At 41.1% G+C, this 23,046-nt stretch overlaps 1 protein-coding gene across 1 annotated transcript; it reads left to right on the forward strand.

Moving 5' to 3' along the window:
* Window positions 1-2,575: 2,575 nt before the first annotated feature.
* Window positions 2,576-19,754, forward strand: alp3 (alkaline phosphatase 3; the record flags this gene model as incomplete). Its single annotated transcript, XM_083985603.1, has 11 exons — window positions 2,576-2,645; window positions 5,125-5,241; window positions 5,498-5,613; window positions 6,656-6,830; window positions 8,845-9,017; window positions 9,447-9,587; window positions 10,251-10,320; window positions 11,770-11,904; window positions 14,764-14,955; window positions 17,959-18,075; window positions 19,438-19,754. The coding sequence occupies 11 exons, from the start codon at window positions 2,576-2,578 to the stop codon at window positions 19,752-19,754; spliced, it is 1,623 nt and encodes a 540-aa protein (XP_083841729.1).
* Between the last annotated feature and the right edge of the window lie 3,292 nt (window positions 19,755-23,046).

Raw genomic sequence — 23,046 nt, forward strand, 5'->3', positions numbered from 1 at the left:
CAGTATGTATATGGGGAGAATTGCAAACACATTGCACATCAAAAATCAAAATCTAATCTCTCTTAAGCATTAATATAATCAATCATAATGTAATCTGACTACAATTTGAAGCGTCAGAAAAAGGGTGTGAGTTTTTGTGCATAAGAGACCTCAGTTGATCTCCAAAACTTTCTAAAAACACGATTTCACTATGTCATTATGGGTTATGCTAATGTAGTGTAGAATATTAATGTGTATGATTAACAGTTTCAATTTAATTTTGAAGCCAAAAATTGTGAATGGAAAATTCTCTGATATAAATGAATAACTTAATACAGTTTAGCCTCCTCAGCTAAAATACATCAGCACCATTATATTGAATGATATAACAAAGAAAAGACTAAAAGCAGCAGCTGATTTTTGAATTAGGTTTAATACAACTAGAATAGAAGTAGCTGTAAAAGTGGAAAATGGAAAACAGAAAACGGAAAAACAAAATGGAAATGTAAAAGTGTGATGGTGATGCAGAAACAGTCAAATTGATAATTGTCAGTTGAAGCTTAAAGGGATAGTTCAACATTTTGGCAAATTGGCTCATTGCCATAATCCCTATAGTCATAGCAGTAGGTTCGTTACCTTTAATTGTTGGTGCGAGCTATTTTTAGAACGGCGGAGCAGAGCTGCGAGCTGCTCAGAGCTACGCTACGGAGGCTAATGATTTCTCGGTTTCCCTCATCAAACTCATCAAATACACAATCCAACAACTCCAAAACGCTCTGGTGGACAAGTTGTGACCTGCACATTCACCACGCTATGAGATAATAACAGAATGTTACGAGACGGAGTTGTTTTCAAGGCAAATTCAGAGACTGCTTGCCGAAAAACTGCCTCCGACGAGAACGTGCATCAGCGGCTTTGCATGAATTTACCACTAAAACAACTCTGTCTATTATTATTATCTCATAGCGTGGTGAATGTGCAGGTCACAACTTGTCCACCAGAGCATTTTGGAGTTATTGGATTGTGTATTTGATGAGTTGGATTAGGGAAACCAAGAAATCCCATCAGCCTCTGTAGTGTAGCTCTGAGCAGCTTGCGGCTCTGCTCCGCCGTTCTAAAAACAGCTTGCACCGACAATTAACGTGAACGAACCTACTCCTAAAACTATAGGGATTATGGCAATGGGCCAATTTGTCAGTTATCCCTTTAGAATAAGATTAGATTACCTGTTTCCTGCCAACTATATAAAATCAAAACTCTTGATTAGCTACTGTACTTTGCTTCTATAAACTTAGAAAGAAAACATTAAAAACCAAACATTAAACAAGTTCAACACTGGAAAATAGAAAAAAAAATCACATGGAATAAAAAACAAAACAAAACAAATAGTTTCACAGAATAGAACAGATTTGAGGCTTTAATTGAATACAATGAATGCATAAATGTTGAGTATGGTCCTTTCATGTCCTCCACAGGCCTCAGTAATCACATTTTGAATAAAATATGAAGCTGCTTTGATGTGTGTGCCACCTTTCCCACTTTGATACCTGATTCGTATTTTGGAGGTAGAGCCTCCAGTTTCTCGTATAGCTGTTGCTGTTTCAATGTCGTCAGTATGAACGAGTGTCATTTTAGCAGCTGCACTCGCTTCCATTCACAATATTTAGAAACAAATCCAATTCCAGCCCCGAGCAGCGAAGCATAGCGTTTATTAAAAAGAAAAAAAATCAACCACAGTCCTCCTCTGCATTTGCAAAGCTAATCACTGAACTCGGTGGGAACATTACGTGATCAAATTAGCTCAGATGAATGTCCCATTAAAGGTGTGTGACGCATGGTACCTGTTGAATAAGAGGTGAAACTCACTTTTGCATCAGTTGCCATGCTACCTGTGTTTTTTTTGTGTGTGTGTGTGTTTTTTTCCACACTCATTGTCAGCCAGGGGAGAAATTGTGGGACAAGCAATCAAACAAAACACAATACAGACATTCTTCTCTCACTAATGCATTCATTGGAAAATAGATGGCCGTGTGTTTGTGCCATTCAGCTTCAGTCCCTGTGGACTCTGTCTTTCTCACTTACATAACTGTGTCCCCTATCGTATTATCTGTCAGATACAGTCCATTCATGATTAGAACACACACACACGTCATGCACTCTTTCCAAAGCTGTTTGGTAGATTCGCTTCCATTCCCTTGATCTTTAGAACAGCGTCATAAATTATGCACGAAAACCCCAATCATTAAGCTTTAAATACTGTTAATAATTAATTCTTTAGATTTAAACTATTTGTTAAAAACTGTTTACAGACTCAAGTGGACACATCTCAACTTTATTTATTGTTCTATAGCAATTTAGCCACATTTATAATTTTTCCACTTTGCATTTTTCCAGCAGTTTTTTTCCCCAGCTCCATCCGAACTACAAGACTTTCCAGTCAGAGGTCGTAAAATCCACCAAAGGCCAAGGGGTCATTGGGCATTTATGACATGCTGTTGAAGATGATTGGCAGCTGGCGGCTGGCGGAGAAGAGCATTATATCAGCTGAGGAGGTGATCGAAGATCAGAGGAGCTCATCTCCAGCCTGAACGTGGCCATGGAATCGACTCGAGTGGCCGTCTTGGCTCTCTCTCTGCTGCTGGTGTTTGGATCTTCCAGTGCCAAAGGTAAGAAAAACAAATGACTTTGTTCATGTCTCCTATTCAGATTTCATTCTTTCTGAAAATGTACAATCTGAATCTGCCCCTTTTTTGTTGCTTTCAAAGCTCAAACTGTAAAAACTCGACCATCCTTGAACCGTTTTGTTCTTCAGCCTCTTGAAACTCATTCATATTTTCAATCAGAAACTTCAGACCGTATCCACTCTTTGTACTTCATCTAATTAATTCAGAACAGATGCAAATTCATGTTTTGGTCTATAATCTCTTTAAGTTTCTGTCTCTTTGTGTCACAGTAACTTTTACCCGCTCACACTGCAGCTGCTCTCACGTTACCTGTCAGAGAACAACTTTAACTCACACTTAAAATGACACGTCAACTTCTTACAGTGAACCACTACCACCGTTTTCAGCACTTTAAATATTCTGGTATTCAGCTTAATTCAGCTCACCCTTTTTTAGTGTTACCTCCACTTCACAGTCTGAGCTGCTTTCATCTTGAATGTGCCACTTCAACTGCTTTTAATGCTTCCACATCAGTTTACATTTGTGTTGTGTTTGCATTTTACTTTTCAACTGATGTTTCAACTTCTTATATTTTTCACATGCGTTTTCCACACAACAGCTGACCTGCTTTCAGCATTTACACATAAACTTTCTTTTACTTTTCAACTGAAATTTGAAACTTTTTTCATCTTTCACTTTTGATTTTACACTTCACCTGTTTTCATCTTTAATTACCAAACACTTCCACTGTTTTCAGTGGTTACTTGTCATCTTACATTTCAGCTGTGTTTGTCTTTCACCTTTCACCTGACATTTCAACTTCTTTCATTTTTCACTTTTGATGTGACGTTGCAACTGCTTTCGTCTTTTCTTTTTCCACTTACTTCATACTTCAACTGTGCTCTGTGGTCACTAGTCAACATACATGTCCATTGTGTTCTTCTTAATATTTTCATCTGGCCTTTCAACTTCATTCACTGTTTCATGTCAACTTCAATTTCCCAGTTCCAAGTTATTTCCCTTCAGCTGACATTTCGTCACCTTTCAGTGCTCACACTTCGACTGACTGCACTGGCTGCTTTCACCCAAACCAACACATTTTTTTTTTTTCTTCATGATAACATCACGGTGGCCCGAAAATGTTCCGCTTGATGTGTGTCGTTCACCTTTTCACCCTGGAGTCAGACAAATTTTCTGTTTTTCTATGCTCTGCTTTAAAAACGTAATCATCTCTGGTTCAGGACTGATGTTCTACTTCTGCCCTCATTTCATTCTCCATGTTTTCTTTTCCTTTTCTTTCTTCCTATTCTGATTCTTCAGCTTCCATCTTTTCTTTCATTCTTTGTGATATTTCACTCTTTTGTGCACTTTCCTACCCTCTCTCTTTTTGTTAAGGAGCTCCTGAACTTTTCAAATCGGCACACTCGGTACTTGTGGAGTTGTGTAACTGGCTGCTATCAGTACTTAACAGCTTGTTAGTGGACGACTGTATTAACAAAACGCTACCTGTTACAGCCTGGAGAGCTGAACTGTTGATAAGGAAGCATGTGAGAGAGGTATGACAGGTGCTGATACAAACAAACATGCTAATAATAGACATATTAGAGCCCTAAAGCCTTTAGACTCCCTGCGTTTGTCATATACCTGCTTTAAGTTACACAAGTTACAGCCCAAACCTTTGTCACAGCCAAAACCTTTGTCAAAGGCACAGCTGTGGACACAGTCAACCATTATAAGTATCTAGGCACCATCCTGGATGATAAACTGTCTTTTGAGAGCAACTCAGATGCCATCTGCAGGAAAGTAAATCAGAGGTTGTTTTATTTAAGGAAACTGAGGTCTTTTAACGTTGATAAGAAGTTTCTTAAACTGTTTTACTCATCTTTTATTGAGTCTATCTTAACTTTTGCAATGATTTGTTGGTTTGGGAACCTTAGCATATCAAATAAGAATAAGATGAAGAATGTGGTCAAACTCTGCCAAAAAACAATTGGCATTAACTTGAATGACCTTGATCATGTTTATCAGGTCAGAGCCATTCAGAGGGCAAGGGCCATTCTGGCAAACCCTCTCCACCCTCTTCATGCAGAGTTTCGACTCCTCCCATCTAAGAGGAGGTACACGTTCCCTTGTCAGGCCAAATCAAACAGATATTTAAAATCCTTTGTCCCGTCTGCCGTTAGATTCCTTAATACGCTGTAGGCGAACCTGTTGGGAAGGATGTACAGTACTGTAATCTGTGATGACTATATGTATTTATATGTATTTATTGTGTCATGTGTGTGCTATGTGAGCTCTACTGTGTTGAACTTTTGCTGCAAACCAAATTGCCCTTCGGGGACATTAAAGATTTTCAAATAAAAAAAAAACCTGTAGCGAGATGTGTAATACCACTTCCTCTAATCTTTACGCCAATGTTCCCAATAACAGCAATATATTTGTACTAACTCCAGTGTGACTTGTGCATGTTTTTGCCCATCAGTTGAGGAGGAGAACCCGGAGTATTGGAGGTCACAGGCGCGGAGGACGCTGCAGTCGGCTTTGGACAGGAAGCTCAACACCAACGTTGCCAAGAACATCCTGTTCTTCCTTGGAGATGGTAAGTTACACAACACATTAATTGCCTCACACTAATAACTCCCGACAGCCGTGCCTGCCCGGATGAGTCAGTACGACAAGCAGAATCTGGAATTACTGCCTGACCCACTTCTTTTTACAAGTAACGTTGCCACCTGTCCACCTGTCACAGATTCACAAAGAACAAAAAATAAACAAGAAATTGCAAATATTTGAAGAAAACAATGTTTAACTACTTTTACGAAGTGCGTGTGTGTGTGTGTGTGTGTGTGTAACAGGCATGGGAATCACAACCTACACAGCGGCTCGTATCCTCAAGGGACAGCTGCAGAACGAGACAGGAGAGGAGACAGTGATGACCATGGACACCTTCCCCAACGTGGGACTGGCTAAAGTACATGCACACGAACACACGCATGCACACAATTGACAAGAAACACTTTTTGTGAAAGATAGCTGGTGAGATAGCATTAGCTTTCTGCTTCTAATGTTTCATATAAACACTAAATATGCAAAGCCCTGGTACGGAGCTTTTAACTGGATACGCAATAGTCTCTGGTTTCTGCTGATGTGTCTCTGTTACCTACAACAGCAAATGAGCCCATCAGTGTGAAGATACGCTATTTCTAAGTAGTCGAATTCTACACCTCTGGAAGGCATGGTCGGGTCGGACCACTGACGAAATGATACGAATAGATACATTACCTCATCCGTATGCACGCTGCAGATAGCTGCTAAAAAAAAAAGTTTTCAAAGCAAGTCCCGTCTTCTTTCTGACGTTTCCAAAACAAATCTACACGCGCCGGCCAGACAAACGTCTTCATGACAGTGGAAAATGCAGTCTTCATTCCGGCAAAAAACCACCGCTTTCGTCCACAGGGGCCGCCAAAATCAACACTGAATGAAAAGTCTGTACAGGGGCTTTAAATCAATTATTGTGACAAAATAACTTTATTCTATCTCTATTGAACCTTGTACTATTGTTCTTCCTATCCTGCTGAGTACTGTTATTAATCCAAATTAATAATTTCAAATTTATTGTATCATAAGATTGAGATTGATAAGGCTTATGTACAAGATAAAACACACGGTCAACATAAGATAACACAGAAAAAAAAATCCAATCTTACATAGATTGGATTTGATGGATCACTTCTGTGTACGAATGGAAAGTCAGAGAGTTACAGAAATAAACGTAGTATTAGAAAATGTAAGCAGATCTGCAGTTTACTGTTACAGTTCCATTTACGTGATAGATTACAGTGCTGTAATTGTTGCTTATTTTGCTCTTAATGCCTCATTTGCTCCTTCCTTAGTACATTGTTTTCTTCTTGACTTTTTTGTTATTATTATTTTCTGGTGCAACAGCACATTTCCTATATTGGGAACATTAATATCAAGGGGTATTTCTTTTGTGTGTGTTTGTGTGTGTTCAGACCTATAGCGTGGACTTCCAGATTGCAGACAGTGCAGCTACAGCCACGGCGTATCTGTGTGGAGTCAAAACCAACCTGAACACCGTCGGCGTGAGCGCAGCCGCTCGCAACGGAGTCTGCAAAACTCAGAAGGGCAACGAGGTCACTTCCATCCTGAAGTGGGCCAAAGAGGCAGGTGAGACAAACACAAAGCAACAGTGTTAAAACAAACAGAAGAGAATAGCATCTCAAACTTTAGTGCAAACATGCATGATGCATTCCTCGTCTTATTCAATAATTTCTCTATACGAAAGAGCGCCTCACCTTCCTGCACCAGGGCCTTAAAAATGGCAACAGAACAATTTCAACAAAATGTCTATGATAAATATGAATGAAAGCACCACAGCTGCGCAGGATGATGCAGGAATAAAAACTCTTAAATCAGAATATCTGTTTGGTAAACATTGAAAACTGCTCCTCGGAGCCACTCCAGACGATGCCGAGGGGACGATAATGCAGGATGTCTTCACATGCTGCTGTGATTGAAGCAACAAATTGGATTTTTTTTTACTTTTTCTTGAGCAGCAGGCCCTTCTGTACCACACTTCACTTCTTGCTCCTGACAAAAGAAAATCCCTCAAGTCTTATAGCAAAACCTGATTTTACAGCTGAGCGCTCTGCCATGAGCTCCGTGTCCTGGCTGTTACAGGCGCCACCGGGGAGCTGAGGGCAGCAGCCGCCTGCGGCCGCTGGTTTCCCTGCCAGATGATACGCTGCACAAGGAAGCACCTTGACTCTTATCATGTTCCAGTGTTATCTACGGACATAAATATCTCATAACACACAGACACACAGCAGGCCGCGGCCCTGACCCCGGCACAGCAGCAGGGACTGACGCCAGGTGTGTGAGTGTCTTTGACCAGAGGACGACTCTGTTTCATGTCATAAAAGCACATTTTTAGAAATAGATCATTCAGCCTTAAAGTCATTAAATGGCTCAACTTCCGACTCAAAGAAACCACCTGGAGACCAGGACCAGGACAAAAAAAAAAACTTGCTCCTGCTCCTCAAAATCAATTCTTTTATTAAAAAGTTTGGTAACCCTTTAATTTACAGGCTGATAATATCAAGAAATAAATTAGAAATAACAATTAATTGTGTAGTAATGTCAAGAAATAGCCTAGAAATAACGGTAAATTTCATAGTAATGTCATGTTTTTCCTAAAGGCAAAAGATTACACATGCTTTTTATGCTTTGAATTTTTTTGGGAAAGGACTGAATTTTTCTCCACCAAGTCTTCTTGCAGTGGATGGATATTTCTGGGCTATTTCTACGCAATCAATCGTTATTTCTTGGCCAGTTCTTGACATTATCTTGTAATTAACGGCCTGTTAATTAACGGGTTACCATTCAGATTTTATCACATTTTACAGCCTAACTGATGGTTTCACTGGACTCATTAGTCTGCAACACTCCTGCAGAAAACTTTTCAGTTCACTCACCACAACACACCAGTGGAACCATTAGTCATTGCTTTGCATTTTCATTGTCTTTATTCCAAATCCTGCCTCTTTAGGCATAAAATAACACATAATACAGGACATGACATCATCACACCTGCTGATTTTCTTCAGAAACAATCCTAGTTCCCTTTTCTCAGACTCATATTTGCACCTGGGTGAAAACAGTCACATGACACCTTGTTTTATTTGGAACTAATAAAAAAATTGTGTTCAGTGCAGCACAAATTGTTGCCATGCACCATTTAATTAATTGAAAGTGCCACAAAATAACAATGCAAAAAGCTTTGTTGGCTTCAGACAGCTGGGTGCAAAGAGCATCGTCCAAAAAATTACCTAAAGCTGCAGTGTGCAGATATTTTTTGTGTGTGATTAGAGCAGCCCTGAATTTGAACGTTTATTTTGTATTTAGCAGATGTTTGTAGGAAAAGGTGAGTCTGTGTGTTGCTTCCAGCTCGTTTATCTCATTGTCCAAATCTAACGAGGGATTCTGGGTATAAAGGTTGTTGAGAGGACAACAGCTGTATTTTCTACCCTACAGTCAACAACATGTTCATAATAACAGTACATGTATCCACAGGAGGAGGAGAAAGCTGCTGATTAATGACTGAAGCAATCACCTGACCGAACACACAGGCCTATTTAAATCCACTGCACACTAACCATTAAAACAAACTGGTCTTGTGTAGGGAAGTCTGTTGGGATCGTAACAACCACCCGGGTGCAGCACGCCACTCCAGCGACCACCTACGCCCACAGCGCCAGCAGGAAGTGGTACAGCGACGCCGACATGCCCGATTCCGCCAAGAAGGAGGGCTGCACCGACATCTCCTCTCAGCTCCTCAAAAACACAGACATCGATGTAAGACAGTCAGCCATGATGTTAGTTTCTTTTTAGGGGTGAATTTAGGGGTGAATTGAGAGTAAATGGGTAACCTTTTAATTTACAGGCCGTTAATTACGTGATAATGTCAAGAAAAAGCCAAGAAATAACAATTAATTTCATAATGATGTCTAGAAATAGCCTAGAAATAATTCAAAGCATGAAAAGCATATGTAATCTTTTGTCTTTATAAAAAAAAACATGACATTACTATGAAATTGACCGTTATTTCTAGGCTATTTCTAGGCATTATCACGTAATTAACGGCCTGTAAATTAAAGGGTTACCCTATTAAAAGAAATTAAATAAATAAAGACTTGAAATGTTTCATTCTGTGTGTAATGGATCTATAGAATGTATTAGTTTCACAGTCTAAATGTGTGTGTTTGTGTTCGTGTGTATTTGCAGGTGATCATCGGTGGAGGCAGGAAGTACATGACCCCCAGGGGCACCAAGGACCCAGAATACCCCAGGGATTACTCCTCCAGGGGCAAAAGGAAAGACGGACGCGACCTCATCAAAGAGTGGCAGACCCAGAAGACCGGAAAGGTGACACATTGTAAAAAGAATAAAAACACAGTCTTCTGTGGTTTTTATATGGGTAGACTGAATGACCAATCCTCTAATATTTCCACATAAATAGATGTAAACTTGGATTAATGAACATTTTCTGCTCTATTTTATTTTAAATTTGTGCCATATTTAAATGAAAACTTGTTTTAGTGTAGAAGCACAATTTCAAATTTGCAGAGCTGTCGTTGTTTAATGTTGTTGTTTATTTTGCACGTCATTAAAACTTTGCATGCAAATGTTGTGTTTAATCTGCTGCGAGTATAGTTTCACCGTGCACGGCTTTAAATGCAGATTCACTGTTGTTTGTTTCTTTGCTGACAAGGAGAAGTGGAAGTGTCAGGGATGACACAAATGTTTACACTCAAAACACTTGATTAAAGAGGCGGTGTGTTGTTTTTTAATCATCGTAACGACTTTCTATTGTTCATCTTTAATTACCAGACATACAGTATAGTATGTAAGTACAGACATCTTTTGTCTTTTTTGAGGTTTGTTATCAGTGCTTATAAAGAGAAAGGTGTTTGTGTTTGGTGCACGGTGACTCGTGCGAACTCATCCAGTGACTAACAACAACAAGCACAAAGACCTTTACTATCCTCCTCCCACTCAGTGTTTTCAATGTGTTTGTGTGTCATGCAGGTAGCCCACTATGTGTGGAATAAAACAGACTTCGATGCTGTTGACCCTGAAAAGACCGACTACCTCATGGGTGAGTTCTAATTTATTTATATATTTCTCTTTATTTTGTATTTTCTCTTTTTCCGAGCAGAACAGTATGTGAAGGTGAAGTAGTCCCATCAGACTTTAGAAGAACATTATGTCAACAGATATGTGATGTCATGTGGCGTCTTCGCTTCGCCCACCGGCTTAGTCACTTCATCTTCAGATGTCAGTTTGAATACAACTGCTCATGTTTTCACTCCAACCACTGTACCTGACCTACATAAGGTTTTTCAATGTGTGAAGACATTCACGTAAACTCACTCGTACAATCCCACAAAGGAAGAGTGACCCTGCACTACTTTCTACAAACAGGCCCACAATGCATTGTGCCACATGTTCGAGATGCATTTGATTGCATGAGTCAGTCTGAAATCTCAGTTTGCTGCTCACTATTGAATAAACCGTCATTCTTCATTTAAAGATACAGTGTTAGGTTGTTTTTTTGGTTTTGTTTTGTTTTGTTTTTTGACCTTGGGGGCAGTGGATCGATATTAACATCAGTTAATCTGTTGTTACAACAGAAATGCAAACAGGCAGATATGGGAAAAATTAGCATTAGCATTTATCTAAGGTCCAGTATTCACACTTCTAGCTCTGTTTTTGGTCTCCACCTACTCCTGGACAGTTGCACAAATCACGTTCAGTTAAGATCTTCCTTAAAGTCTGAGTTAAGATTACCTTTAAATAGAAACTGTTGCACAATAAACCCTTAAGTTTTATCTGCAAAGTTTTCTTAAAATGTTTTCTCCTTATCTTGGCCTTACACTTAAGGAATCACTTCAAGTCAAAAAAACTGTTGCACAAAAACCCACAGCAAAAAAACTAGAGGTACATCTGACTTTACACAGCTGATTTTATGGTGATAGATAAAGAAAATTAAACATCCAAAGATGAGTGACCCCAACTAGGCTTAACAGGTTAAATGATCCAGTAAAACTCTTTCATTGGTGCAAATGCCTTAACTTTTAAAGAGATTCTTGACAAAACCCTTAAAAATAACTCCCTCAGTGAAAGGAGATACTAACCCTTAAGTACCATACTGAGGTAGAAAAGGTGTTTTGTGCAACCTGCCTCTGGCTCTTAGCAGCTAAATGGACCATTGAATGTGTTCACCAGCCAGGTGCCAACTTGTTTTTCTGTTACTAGGCACGAAGTAAACTCATAGTGGTCTTAGTGGTGTGTAACGGTGCGGAGGAGATGGAGAGATCCAGTCATTGTGCTGTTTCTGGACTCCTGCACTTTTCCTCTGTGCTTTATGACATCCTGTTTGAGCTGAAAATAGTTTTAGTAGTAGGAGGATGGGACTTTCCTTTGTGCTTCTCCTCCACTGTGGGCTGATAAAAAAAAAAGAAAAGAAAAAAAGAATTGATATGCTTCACTTTTACCCAAAGCTGGTTGTTTTATGTGGCGTTACCTCTCCCCCTGCTCTCCTCAGCTCTGTTTGAACCTGGTGACCTGCGCTTTGAGGCGGAGAGGGACCCCAGCATGGACCCGTCCATCGTCGAGACCACGGAAAAGGCCATTCGCATCCTGCAGAAAAACCCTAAAGGCTTCTTCCTGCTAGTGGAGGGTGAGGACAAGAGCTTCAGCAAACCTTCCCCACACTCCCATCAATTACTCTGCCAATCAAAGATTGGATAACCAAATCCCCTGGTGGATGATGGCGCTGCTAAAAATAGGGGGGGAAAAAGGGACACGTGGTTGGCCTCCTGTGGATCAATTGAATAGCTGCTGACCCGGTAACGATCACAAAGGGAGTTCGAGTGGCAATTAAGAAGCTACAATACAGTATAATTGGTGGTTGTTTGCTAAAACTTCAAGGTGTGTTTCATAAAATGTATTTTTCCGTCAATGTCATTGGGTGCGCTTGAGCCAATCCTCATGGAAGAGACAACCTACAGAATATATAAGGTTAGACAACAGTGGACCCGCTGACTTGACATTGATTGTTCATACAGTTCAATGAGTTTGCCGCAGTGTGTGTGTGTGTGTGTTTGTGTATGTGTTTGCGGAGTGTGGTTGGCTGAGGTGTTTTCGTTCCACACGGCTGCCTCACCGGCCTCCTCATTCATCTCTGCTTTAATCTGAGGCAGCTGCCCGGGGACTCCATAATGCAACCGAGTGTCTTCACAATGACTTTAAAATAACAGGCAAATGTATAAATAGAAACGGGCATATGGTGCACCCAATCACTGACAGCTCACCGAGACCTGCAGCTTATTAACCGCAGTCTACTTCACTTTCCGGTGTAGCTGGTGAAGAGGACAGGTGCTCGATGAATTTGATAATGAAAAAAAAAAGAAAAATAGATGTTTATATGAGCTGCATCTCCCAGCAAGAGGACTGATCTAAAATTCAGCTTTGATTCTTATGCAGGAGATTGAGGGAACTCTTTCCTCAGAGTCATTTCCTTTTAAGAAATCATCTCATCTCACCTCTAACAATACGAAGGGAAATGTAGCCTATTGCATTTTTAACAGGGTCCAAAGGCACAGCGTAGGATATACATACATATGTGTATACATTAATATATATGTATACATTAATATATACAGATATACTCCAGGCACTCAACTCTCGAGCTTATTCAAATTGAAATTCACTCCCCCTTGTTGCACTGCACAGGAAGATAATTTTTGATTTTTTGTCCAACGTCCACCCATGACGCAACATAACCCCTTGTCCAAACAACCGAACATGGACATACTCATACAGCCACTGAGAAAAAGAAAAAAATGTGAAGAGACTATTAACAACCATACTTAGAAAGAAAGGAGAAAAGAAAGAAAAAACAAAACAAAGTGGGGTGAAATACATAGGGAAGAAAAAAAATTGGGGATGTTTTCTGAATGTTTCATAGACTAAATACGTAATTCAGAGCAGAGCCGTCCAATGACACATTGAGTTCAAGTCTCAAGTCATTTATGACAGTGATAAAAGTCTAAAAACTAATTTAAGACAAGTCAGAGTCAAGTCTTTAGTCATCTAAGACAAATTGGATTCAAGTGTCAAGTTTTCCAGGAGAAGTTCCTGCTGTTAAGTCTCAAGACGTTTAAGTGACAGTTACAAGAAAAGTCACTGATATGAACTGAAGTCAAGTCTGAAATCATCCAGGGCAAGTTTCTGCCAAGTCACAAGTCATCTAAGACATCTGGGACAGTGACAAAGCCCAAAAATCATTCAATCATTCAATCATTAAATGGATTCAAGAGTCAAATTATCTAGTTCCTGCTGTTAAGTCTCAAGTCAGTGACTAAGTCTAAACTCATTGGAAACTGGTCAGGGTCAAGTCTTAAATCAAACAAGACAAGTTCACGTCAAATCTCGTATCATTTAAGACAATGACAAGGTCCAAAAAGTCATATGGGACAAGTCTCAGTCAAGTCTCTAGTTGCCTAATAAGACAAGTCAAGTCTCAAGTCATTTAAGACAAAATCATTTGAACCTGAGTCAAGATGAGTTGGAGTCAAGTCTCAAATCATCTATGGCAAGTTTCAGTCGAGTCTCAAGTCATTTAGTCCAAAAGTCGTTTGAGAGTAGCGTGAGTGAAGCCTTCAGTCACTCAAGACGACTTGGAGTCAAGTTTCAAGTCATCCAGGACAAGTTGCTAAAGTCTCAAGTCTTAAGACAGTGAAAAGGTCATCTGAGAAAAGTCAGAGTCAAGTCTTTACTCTACTGAGATGAACAAGAGTCAAGTCTCAAATCAACCAGGACGACTTCCTGTCAAGTCTCAAGTCATTTGAGAAAACAACAACAATATCCAAAAGTCATTAAGGACGCTCAAATCAAATAAGAAAAGATCCAGATGACGTTTCAACTGTCAAGTCATTTGGACCGGTCCAAGTTACTGGATTGAACCACAGTAGACGAGACAAGAGCGACGACTCAAATTTCTGTCAAGTCGTTAGAAAAAGTCGGAGTCAAGTATCAGATCTTCAATCGGTACCGACGACGAGGTCCAAGTCGTGTCCTCCGAAGTAAATCAAACATTTTCTTACTTTTGTTCTCTTGTCACTTAAAAATCCCACTCAGCACCAGCGGCTGTTACCTTCCCTGGTCCTCGTCTTTAAAGCAGAAGTAAGTGGAATATTTGTGTTAATATAAGTCTTAAATAGTCATATCTTCAGACGGCAATCACTTACATAGAGTGTTTGGTCCGAAACACGGGTCTGTCAGTCCCTCTGCTCTGCTGTAAGCCGAGGAGAAAACGTCTTGTATACTTCATTGTATCCTACAAGTTTTATCCAATGAGGAGAGAGAACGGCATGAAGGGCTGTGTGTGCAGCCAAGGGATGCGCGTGAATGTGGTGACGTAGGGACGAGGACCAATAGATCCATGACAAGGGCGGGGGCTGCTAACTAACGAAGTTAGCCAAAACGACCGGATCGCTTACTTCTGCTTTAACCCTTTCCCTCCCTCCGTGGTCAGGTGGGCGCATCGACCAGGCTCACCACGCCGGCCGGGCCTTCATGGCGCTCCACGAGGCGGTCGCCTTCGACTACGCCATCGCCAAGGGCCTGGAACTCACCAAGGAGGACGAGACTCTCACCGTGGTGATGGCCGACCACTCCCACCCCTTCACCTTCAACGGATACCCCTTCCGTGGGCAAAGCATTCTGGGTAATGATGAAAAGACTTCATATGGTCGATGTGTTGTGAATCCTTGTAGCAACCCAAAATGTAATAATGGTAATCATTTTCGCCAATTTAAATGTAATAAAACCAATAGCGTAGCCTAATAACTTGCCAATAATCTAATAAAATGTTTCAGCCAATAATGTAATAACATTTTTTTTTACCAATAATGTAATAAATTATTACATTATTACATGATATGATGCGATTTGTTTGGCAGTTTCTCACATATGTTTTCAAAAAGGAAAAAAAAAGCATCGTAGGCTATCAACAACCTCGTTGTAACATATTGACATCTTCTACCCTGAAAAAAAAAAACTAATTAATAAAGTCGTACATATATTATTACATTATCAACACCTGTTATTACATTTTCAAAATGGTTTTTAATACTAGGCCAATAACGTAATAACCAGCCAATAATGTAATAACTTACTGTATTAGTGGCAAAAAAAAAAGTTATTGCGTTATTGGATCAAACATGTTATTACGTTATTGGCAAGTTATTACGTTATTGGTTTTATTACATTCAAAAATTGCCCAAATTATTACAATTTTGGCGGTTATTACATTTTGGGTTGCTACAATCCTCTTTTTTTTCCAGTAGAGTTGAACTCCTCCTTTTTTCCCTCCATCCACCTATTCCCTTCCAGGTGTCTTTCCATCCTGTGACAATAGACACCCAAGGTGGCATTTTGTGCTCGCTCCGTGTGTGTGTGTGTGATGCCTCTCAGTGTCTCTGCCACCAGCAGCTTGACATTTCCTCTGCTTTCTCTCCCCTGCAATTACAGCCTGCGTAAACACACATAGCCGGCAGCCTTTCTGTCCCTCGCCTTTTCTATTTCCGTCTCTCTCCTCCTTCTACCTCTCGCCGGCTGTCGCCCCTCTCTCCCTCACTTTACATTATTCTCTCCTGAGTCCTTTTCTCGCTCCAGTCGGTCTTCCTCGTCCGTTAATCTCCCTCGTTATCGACCTTACTAACCCACATTCCCCCCCTCAACTCCGTCACCTGTCGTCCTCTCTCCTTTTACCTGGAACGTCTAAAAACCTGAGATGAACCGACCACATTCATTCACAGAGGGGCCGAGGGTTAAAATGATTTATTGGCACTCCTGTATTGTACTCTCAGTGTCCTTCTTGCTTCATTACTCCATCTCCATCTGAAATTGTCATGTTTTGTTTTGCGGACGCTTTTGATTGACAAACAAATTGCATTTCCTGTAAGTAAAAAACAAAAAACAACCATTGGAAAAGTTGTGTAACTTAAGAGCTCTGACTCAGTGAGTGAAATATTTTGGCTGATAAAATTACAATACAATAATACTGAATTACACGCTGCATCCTTAAATCTGCCATTGACAATAAAAGCTACTACAAGGAGAGGTAATCACACAACATAAACACATTGATTGGCTGCTACAGAACAAAAATGTTGACCATAAATAGAAACAAAAACATGGTTTGGTTTAATGAAAGTCGTTCTTCAAAGCCGTGAGCATGCGAAGAGGTGGAAGAAATCTCAAAAAGTCTGAACAAATTCCGGGAAACTATCATTATAGAGCTGCTGGGAAATAAAAACTAAACCTTTTAAATGAGTGAAGCAGTCGCTCTCTTCCAAAGCTGCTAATCTACGTAAAAGTCGTCAGTGTCTAACGTCTTGTATCTCTGCTGTTGAACTCACCAGGAGCAAGTGTGATTTTTGCCATCATTACGTTTACATGACAAGAGGTTATAATATTATAATGTAAAAACGTTAGTCACTAAGGAAAAAAAAAACGCTCCACTGTCGTGTTCCCGTCTAAAGGGTAAAAACGCATTTACGTCACAGGCATGCGCCAGTACAGGAAAATACCAACAAACATGTCGGATTCCACAAACTTTTGCGTTACTGTATGCACAACGCAGATTTCCCCCCAAAAAACGCTTGTCTAAACGTGGAAGAAAAAGTGTGAACGCAACGCCACTTTTGCATTTTTTGTTCAGATCGTTTCCGTGTAAACGTAGCCTAAAAATCTAATCTAAAAAATCTACCCCGACTTCTCAGAGAATCAGTTGTCTGACGTCACGCAACAGTCTGCACCCGCGCAGAACCACACACACACTGTCAACGGTAAAACATCGATTAAAATGCATTTAAATGCCAAAATACATGCCCTTTGTAACATTTCCATGCCTTAGCTAGGCTACTTGAAGCACTTTTAATGCAAAGTTTGTCCCGGTCCGCCATGTTTTTGGTTATTCTGGCGCGGTGCGTCTCCAGCACTTTGAAGGAGTTTTTCAACTGGGAGATTCTGCGTTGCGAATTGTCTCAACGGCAGCATAAGCAAAGAAATGATGTTGATGTTGATGCTGAAGCTGAACCTGCAGATTTGTCTTCTCAACAGCTGCAGATGCTAACGTTAGCTACCTAGCAGCAGCAGCAGCTCATCCTTACACATATCTCCTTTAATGATTCACCACCACACAAATAAATCAGCGTCAGAAGCCATATTGATTGGGTATTTGTGCTGTTTCCACCTCTGTGTGCTCTCTCTTTTTCCTGTCCTATCCTTAGTTTACCCTCCTCCTCCTCTTCCTCCTCCTCTCAGCGGTGCAGCAGTGATTAATGTGCTTGTGAAACTCTGAGCTCTTCATCAGCGGGGAGACTCACCAGGCTAATGGCTCATCTGGAGAGAAACACTGAGATACTCAACGAGCTCTAGACCTCCTGCAGCCCCCCGGGGATCCAAAGACCTCTCCTGAGTGTGTGTGTGTGTGTGTGTGTGTGTGTGTGTGTGTGTGTGTGTGTGTGTGTGTGTGTGTGTGTGTGTGCGTCTGTGTGTGTTTGCATATGTTTAGCAAATTGAGGCAGAGAGAAGCAGCAGAAAAATGAAAACAATAACTCAAAGATAATTTCTGAAAGTCTACCTGTCTCTCTCTGTGTGTGTGTGTGTGTGTGTGTGTGTGTGTGTGTGTGTGTGTGTGTGTGTGTGTGTGTGTGTTCTGCAGGTAAATCCCCTCTGTGGGCTACGGACCTGCTGCCTTACACCACGCTGATGTACGGCAACGGACCTGGACACAAAATCACAGACGGCAAACGCCCCGACATCCGCAACGTCAACACCAGTAAGACACACACAGACACACACACACACACACAGTTTCTTCACTTAACCTCTTTAAGATCATTAGTAATTCATAGATATTTGTCTATTTTCTTCAGTTTCACTACATTGAAGGACAGAAACACACAACAAAAGTATACCCCCCCCCCCCAAAAAAAAAAAAAAAAAAAAAATAAATAAAACTGGATTGACCTTTAGATTTCACCCGTCTGTATTTAGATCCATATCCACTAACACGCTCTAACCTTTCCTTATAATGTCATTACCTCCCGTCTCTCTTTCGCTGACATTTTTGTGATTTGATTTTCATATATATATTTTTTATAAGCCATAAAAGAAAATGACAGTTCAGTTAAGGTAATATGGATGATCATGATGATGACGATGATGGGACCCATGGAAAACAAATAACTCGACAAAAAGAATCAATTTAAAGGAGTTCAAGTGTTCAAGTAAGAAATGGAAACTATAAATAGTGTGTGATCATTACTTTCCTAACATGGATGATTAAAATGTAATCTTTTTTTATCTGCATTAGTCACTTATATTCATACACACTTTAATTAAAACGGCATTTATTTATATTTTTGGCCACTTGGGGGCAGCGCGACAAACTGTAATCACAACACCCCCAAGGCTAAGGTGTTAACCCTCCTGTTGTCCACTTGGGTCAAGGAAGGAAGGAAGGACAAAGGAAAAGAAGGAAGGAAGGAAGGACAAAGGAAAAGAAGGAAGGAAGGAAGGACAAAGGAAAAGTAGGAAGGAAGGAAGGAAGGAAGGAAGGACAAAGGGAAAGATGGGAGGAAAGAAGGGAGGGGAAAAGGAAGGAAAGATAGATGGAGGGAGGGAACAGATTTGTTCAAGGAAGGAAGGAAGAAGGGGGGGAAAGGAAGGAAAAAAGATGGAGGGTCAATTGGATCAAAAGAGGAAGGAAGAAGAAGTAAGGACAAAGGGAAAGATGGGAGGAAAGAAGCAAGGGGAAAAGGAAGGAAAGAAAGATGGAGGGTCAGTTGTATCAAAAGAGGAAGGAAGAGGAAGGAAGGAAGGAAGGAAGGGAGGGAGGGAGGGAAAAAGGATTGTGGAAAGAAGAAAGGGAGAAAGAAAGGAAAGAAGGAAGGATGGAGGAAGGGAACAAATTGGGTCAATGTGACCCAGAAAGACAACAGGGGGGTTAAAGTTGTTTATTCACACACAAAGTAAACCGATTTTTCTTGTGTCTCTGTAGTTTTAAGTTATATTTTAATACATAAAAACGTTGATAATAGCAGTTTTTAAGTGAATTAAACCATCAGATGCAGTTGAAATGTAATATAATGTAAATACAGACAAATAAATGTAATGTAATATTTCTTGTGTCTTCCAGAAACCAAAGACTACGTCCAGCTGTCCGCCGTGCCCACGGAGTCGGCCACCCACAGCGGCGAGGATGTGGCCGTGCTCGCCCGCGGACCCATGTCCCACCTTTTCCAGGGCGTCCACGAGCAGAACTACGTCGCCCACGCCATGGGCTACGCCGCCTGCGTGGGCGCCGACCTGAGGCACTGCCGGGGCCAGACCCAACCGCCCGCGGCTCACTCCACCATCACCGACGGCTTCAACGGGGCCGGGGGCGCTCACGGCTCCGCGGTTCTGCTCAGCAGCCTCCTCGGCGTGATGGTGGCGCTTACGCTGCTGATGTAAGACCCCCCAACCCCCCCCCCCTCCTCGGTGGATCCCATTGATCTGATTCCAGTTGCCACTTCAAAAGGGATTAGAGGTCAGGGTCGTAGAGGATTCGGGGACTTTGCTCAGGGAGCGGAGGTCGTACCGCTGGGGCTCATCGAACCAGGGGTTTTCCTTGTCTCCTGAAGGCTGAAAACAATCATTAACGTCAGTGCTCAATCTCCAACTGATGAAGACAAATGAGAACAAACAGTGTCCAAATCACAACAAATCATCTTTATACTGAAGCGCTTTTAGAACAATAAAGCTTCCCTTGAAAAGAGAGTTCTGTTGATTTATTACATTAATCAGGATATTGCTCTCAGGCTTGTTCCAGTGCATTTTACAGCTGATCAAAAAAAGTTTTCAAATGATTATATTTCCAAATATTAGCCGTGTTTCCACTGCAGGAGTTCCTGGTAAAGGGAGGGGGTAGGAACTTCTACAGGAACCGTCCTCTCACTCGGCCCTCTCAGTGGTCGTGTTTCCACTGCAGAGTCGGACCCCGCGGTGACGTCATGAGTTTCGATCGCCGCTTAATCGCTGTGCGACAGTTTTGACCGTGACGTCACCCCGGCAGGTCACAAGCACATGCACAAAAATCATAACAACAACGGAGAAGGATGGAAGAAGCTGAGGCGGTAGCCGCGTTTCTGGTTTGTGTGTTTGTGCGCATGGCGGTTGATTGTAATCCTGCTTGAGTTTTTTTTTTTTTTTTTTTTACTTTTCACGGCATTGTTTTGTGGCGTGATGGATCCCCAGTGTGTTGAGGTGCGCTGATATTTTCATTTCGCCGCAATGACTCAAACCCCCTCTGAATCTCCTCGGTGCCATAGACTGCAATCAATGTCTGCACCTCACCGTCGGTCCATTTGTGTACATCTTCCTGCTGTTTCCTTGTTGTCTACAGCGGTGTCTGCTAGGCTAATGCTCCGCTTCTGCTCCCCCTTTTAAAAATGCCGGTTGTTTTGGTGCTTTCTGGTAGCGTCAGAGCCTGCTCTAGCTTTAGCCAATCAGCGCCGGGTTAACCTCGAGCCCCACCCAGGAGCTTTTCAGGGCCGAACGGAGTACCTACCCTGGAGTAGGTACTCCGTTGGCCCCTGTAAAAGTTCCTGTAAATGGCCCTGTGGGGGAGGTTCCTGCAGTGGAAACACGCACCAACGGGGCTGGCCCCGTAAAGTTACCCCGAAGTTCCTGCAGTGGAAACACGGCTCAAGAGACAGTGGAGGCCTAGCTGCTCCAAATTTAAAATTATATCACCTCACAAACTACCACCACATTACTAGGTAGATTTGGAAGAATATGACTGTCAATAATTGTTACTATCAGACCTCCTATTTAACTCAATCCAATACAAACAAAGCTGTTTCAAATGGTTTATTTATTGTAAGACTAGAAAGGAGTCATAAATTCAAATTTACCAAATTGGAGACATTGGGAAAGCAATGAGCATATAGGCTTTAAAAACAACCTAAACCAACTGTCATGTTGAAACATGAATTTTGCATTTGTCATTCTTACCATCCAGCACAAATGAAGAAATGGCTCTGCTGCTAAAAGTTAAAAAGTTGTCTTGCTGCCATCAGAAAATTCACTCCACTCTTTTGAATGCTATTCGTAATTAGTGTGAATACATTTGTTCAATTATCATCATTAAAGACACAGAAAGAGAAAAGAAACAGATATACAGAAACCGTTTGACACAGTCAAATACAACTGAAAGTGGTACAATAAAATAATAAAAACAATATATCTTGGGAGAAGTTGTGACCCTGGAAAGTCGCTTTAAAACCCTCCAAAGGACTGGGACCAAATCACACAGAGTGGAGCATACTGTATTGAGGATCTTTGACCACAGGTTGTATGTATATTTGTCTTTATCAGGACAGTCTTTATTTTATGTTTCTATAAATATACAGATTAAAGATTAAAGAAGAAGATTAAAGAAAATAATCTGGTCTTTATGCTAAGCTTTTAGTTACATTTACATTTAGCATTCCCTGACACGGGAGTGGTATCTTGACTTCTCATCTAACTAACAAAAATGCTTCTTTAAGTTAGGTTTATAAGAGGCGGTGCGTGGCGCAGTGGTTAAAGCGTCCGCCCCAAGTAGAGGCTACAGTCCTCAACACAGGCGTCCCCGATTCGAATCCCGCGTCGGGCAGACCTTTCCTGCATGTCATTCCCCCTCTCTCTGCCTCTCCCTTTCCTGTCTATCTCACTGTGTAGCCTACTATCAAATTTAAAAAAAAGCTAAAAAAATATACTTAAAAAAAAAAAAAAGTTAGGTTTATATTTACACATTCAAACGTGAACTTATTCAATTTTTAATACCCATCTGGCATACAGTGATATCCTCAGACTGTATTTTGTCAGAGTATGTCAGGATACATTAATTGGACTAGTACATTTTAATGTACGTCACATGTCAGACCAGATCTGTGTGATTAAATAGCTTTGTGTATTTGTATTTAAACAACACGGATGACTCTTCATTGCTTTGATCCTCTCCTAATATCCGCCCTGCTACCTGAGATTTGAGGACGACTGGGTTTGACGACATTAGGCCTACTACAGCAATCCATTAATAATGCAAAAATACTTAAAGATCACCTATTTTTATCTGCGGGAGACAGATTGTGGTAATTATTTTGGACATCTGTTGGGGTTTGGAGTTTATTAAACCTGATTTTGACTCTCCTTGTACCCATTTAGACCGGCCCGTGGGCCGTCGTTTGTGTTTCAGATGATGGGGCCCGTTCTCGTCTTTTTTACACACTTTCAGCTGAGGCTCATTTATAGATCACACAGTGGAGGGAAGCTCAACAGACGCAGGAGGAAGTCTCATCTCTTCTGTCTGGTATTGAAGTTATATTTATGGGTAGAAAGGAGGCGGTGATCAGAGACGGTGTCTCTTTCATAAACACATGTTCCTGCTGTGTTTAACACATCAGCTACAGTATCTTCTATATCTCACGGTGGAAACACAGATTTAGAGAAGAAAACCTGATACCACTCTCATGTGAATATAAAGCAACCGGCAGTCGTAGTCCAACGAAATACTTACATGAGAGTCAATAGCGCCTGACACAAAAAGGTCCATAAAACTACACAAAAACCTTGTAATATTCCCCCATACTGCTTGTCTGCTGCAATCCAAGTGTGTGTGGGGCATGCTCTCACATGAACATGAACAGGACTGTTTAGGCTGTAAAAATGTCCTAAAAGACATTGTTTCGGGTAAACTCTGGACTTTATCCCCTCAGGACAC

The sequence above is a fragment of the Trachurus trachurus genome, assembly GCF_905171665.1.
Source record: "Trachurus trachurus genome assembly, chromosome: 13".
Taxonomy (NCBI): domain Eukaryota; kingdom Metazoa; phylum Chordata; class Actinopteri; order Carangiformes; family Carangidae; genus Trachurus; species Trachurus trachurus.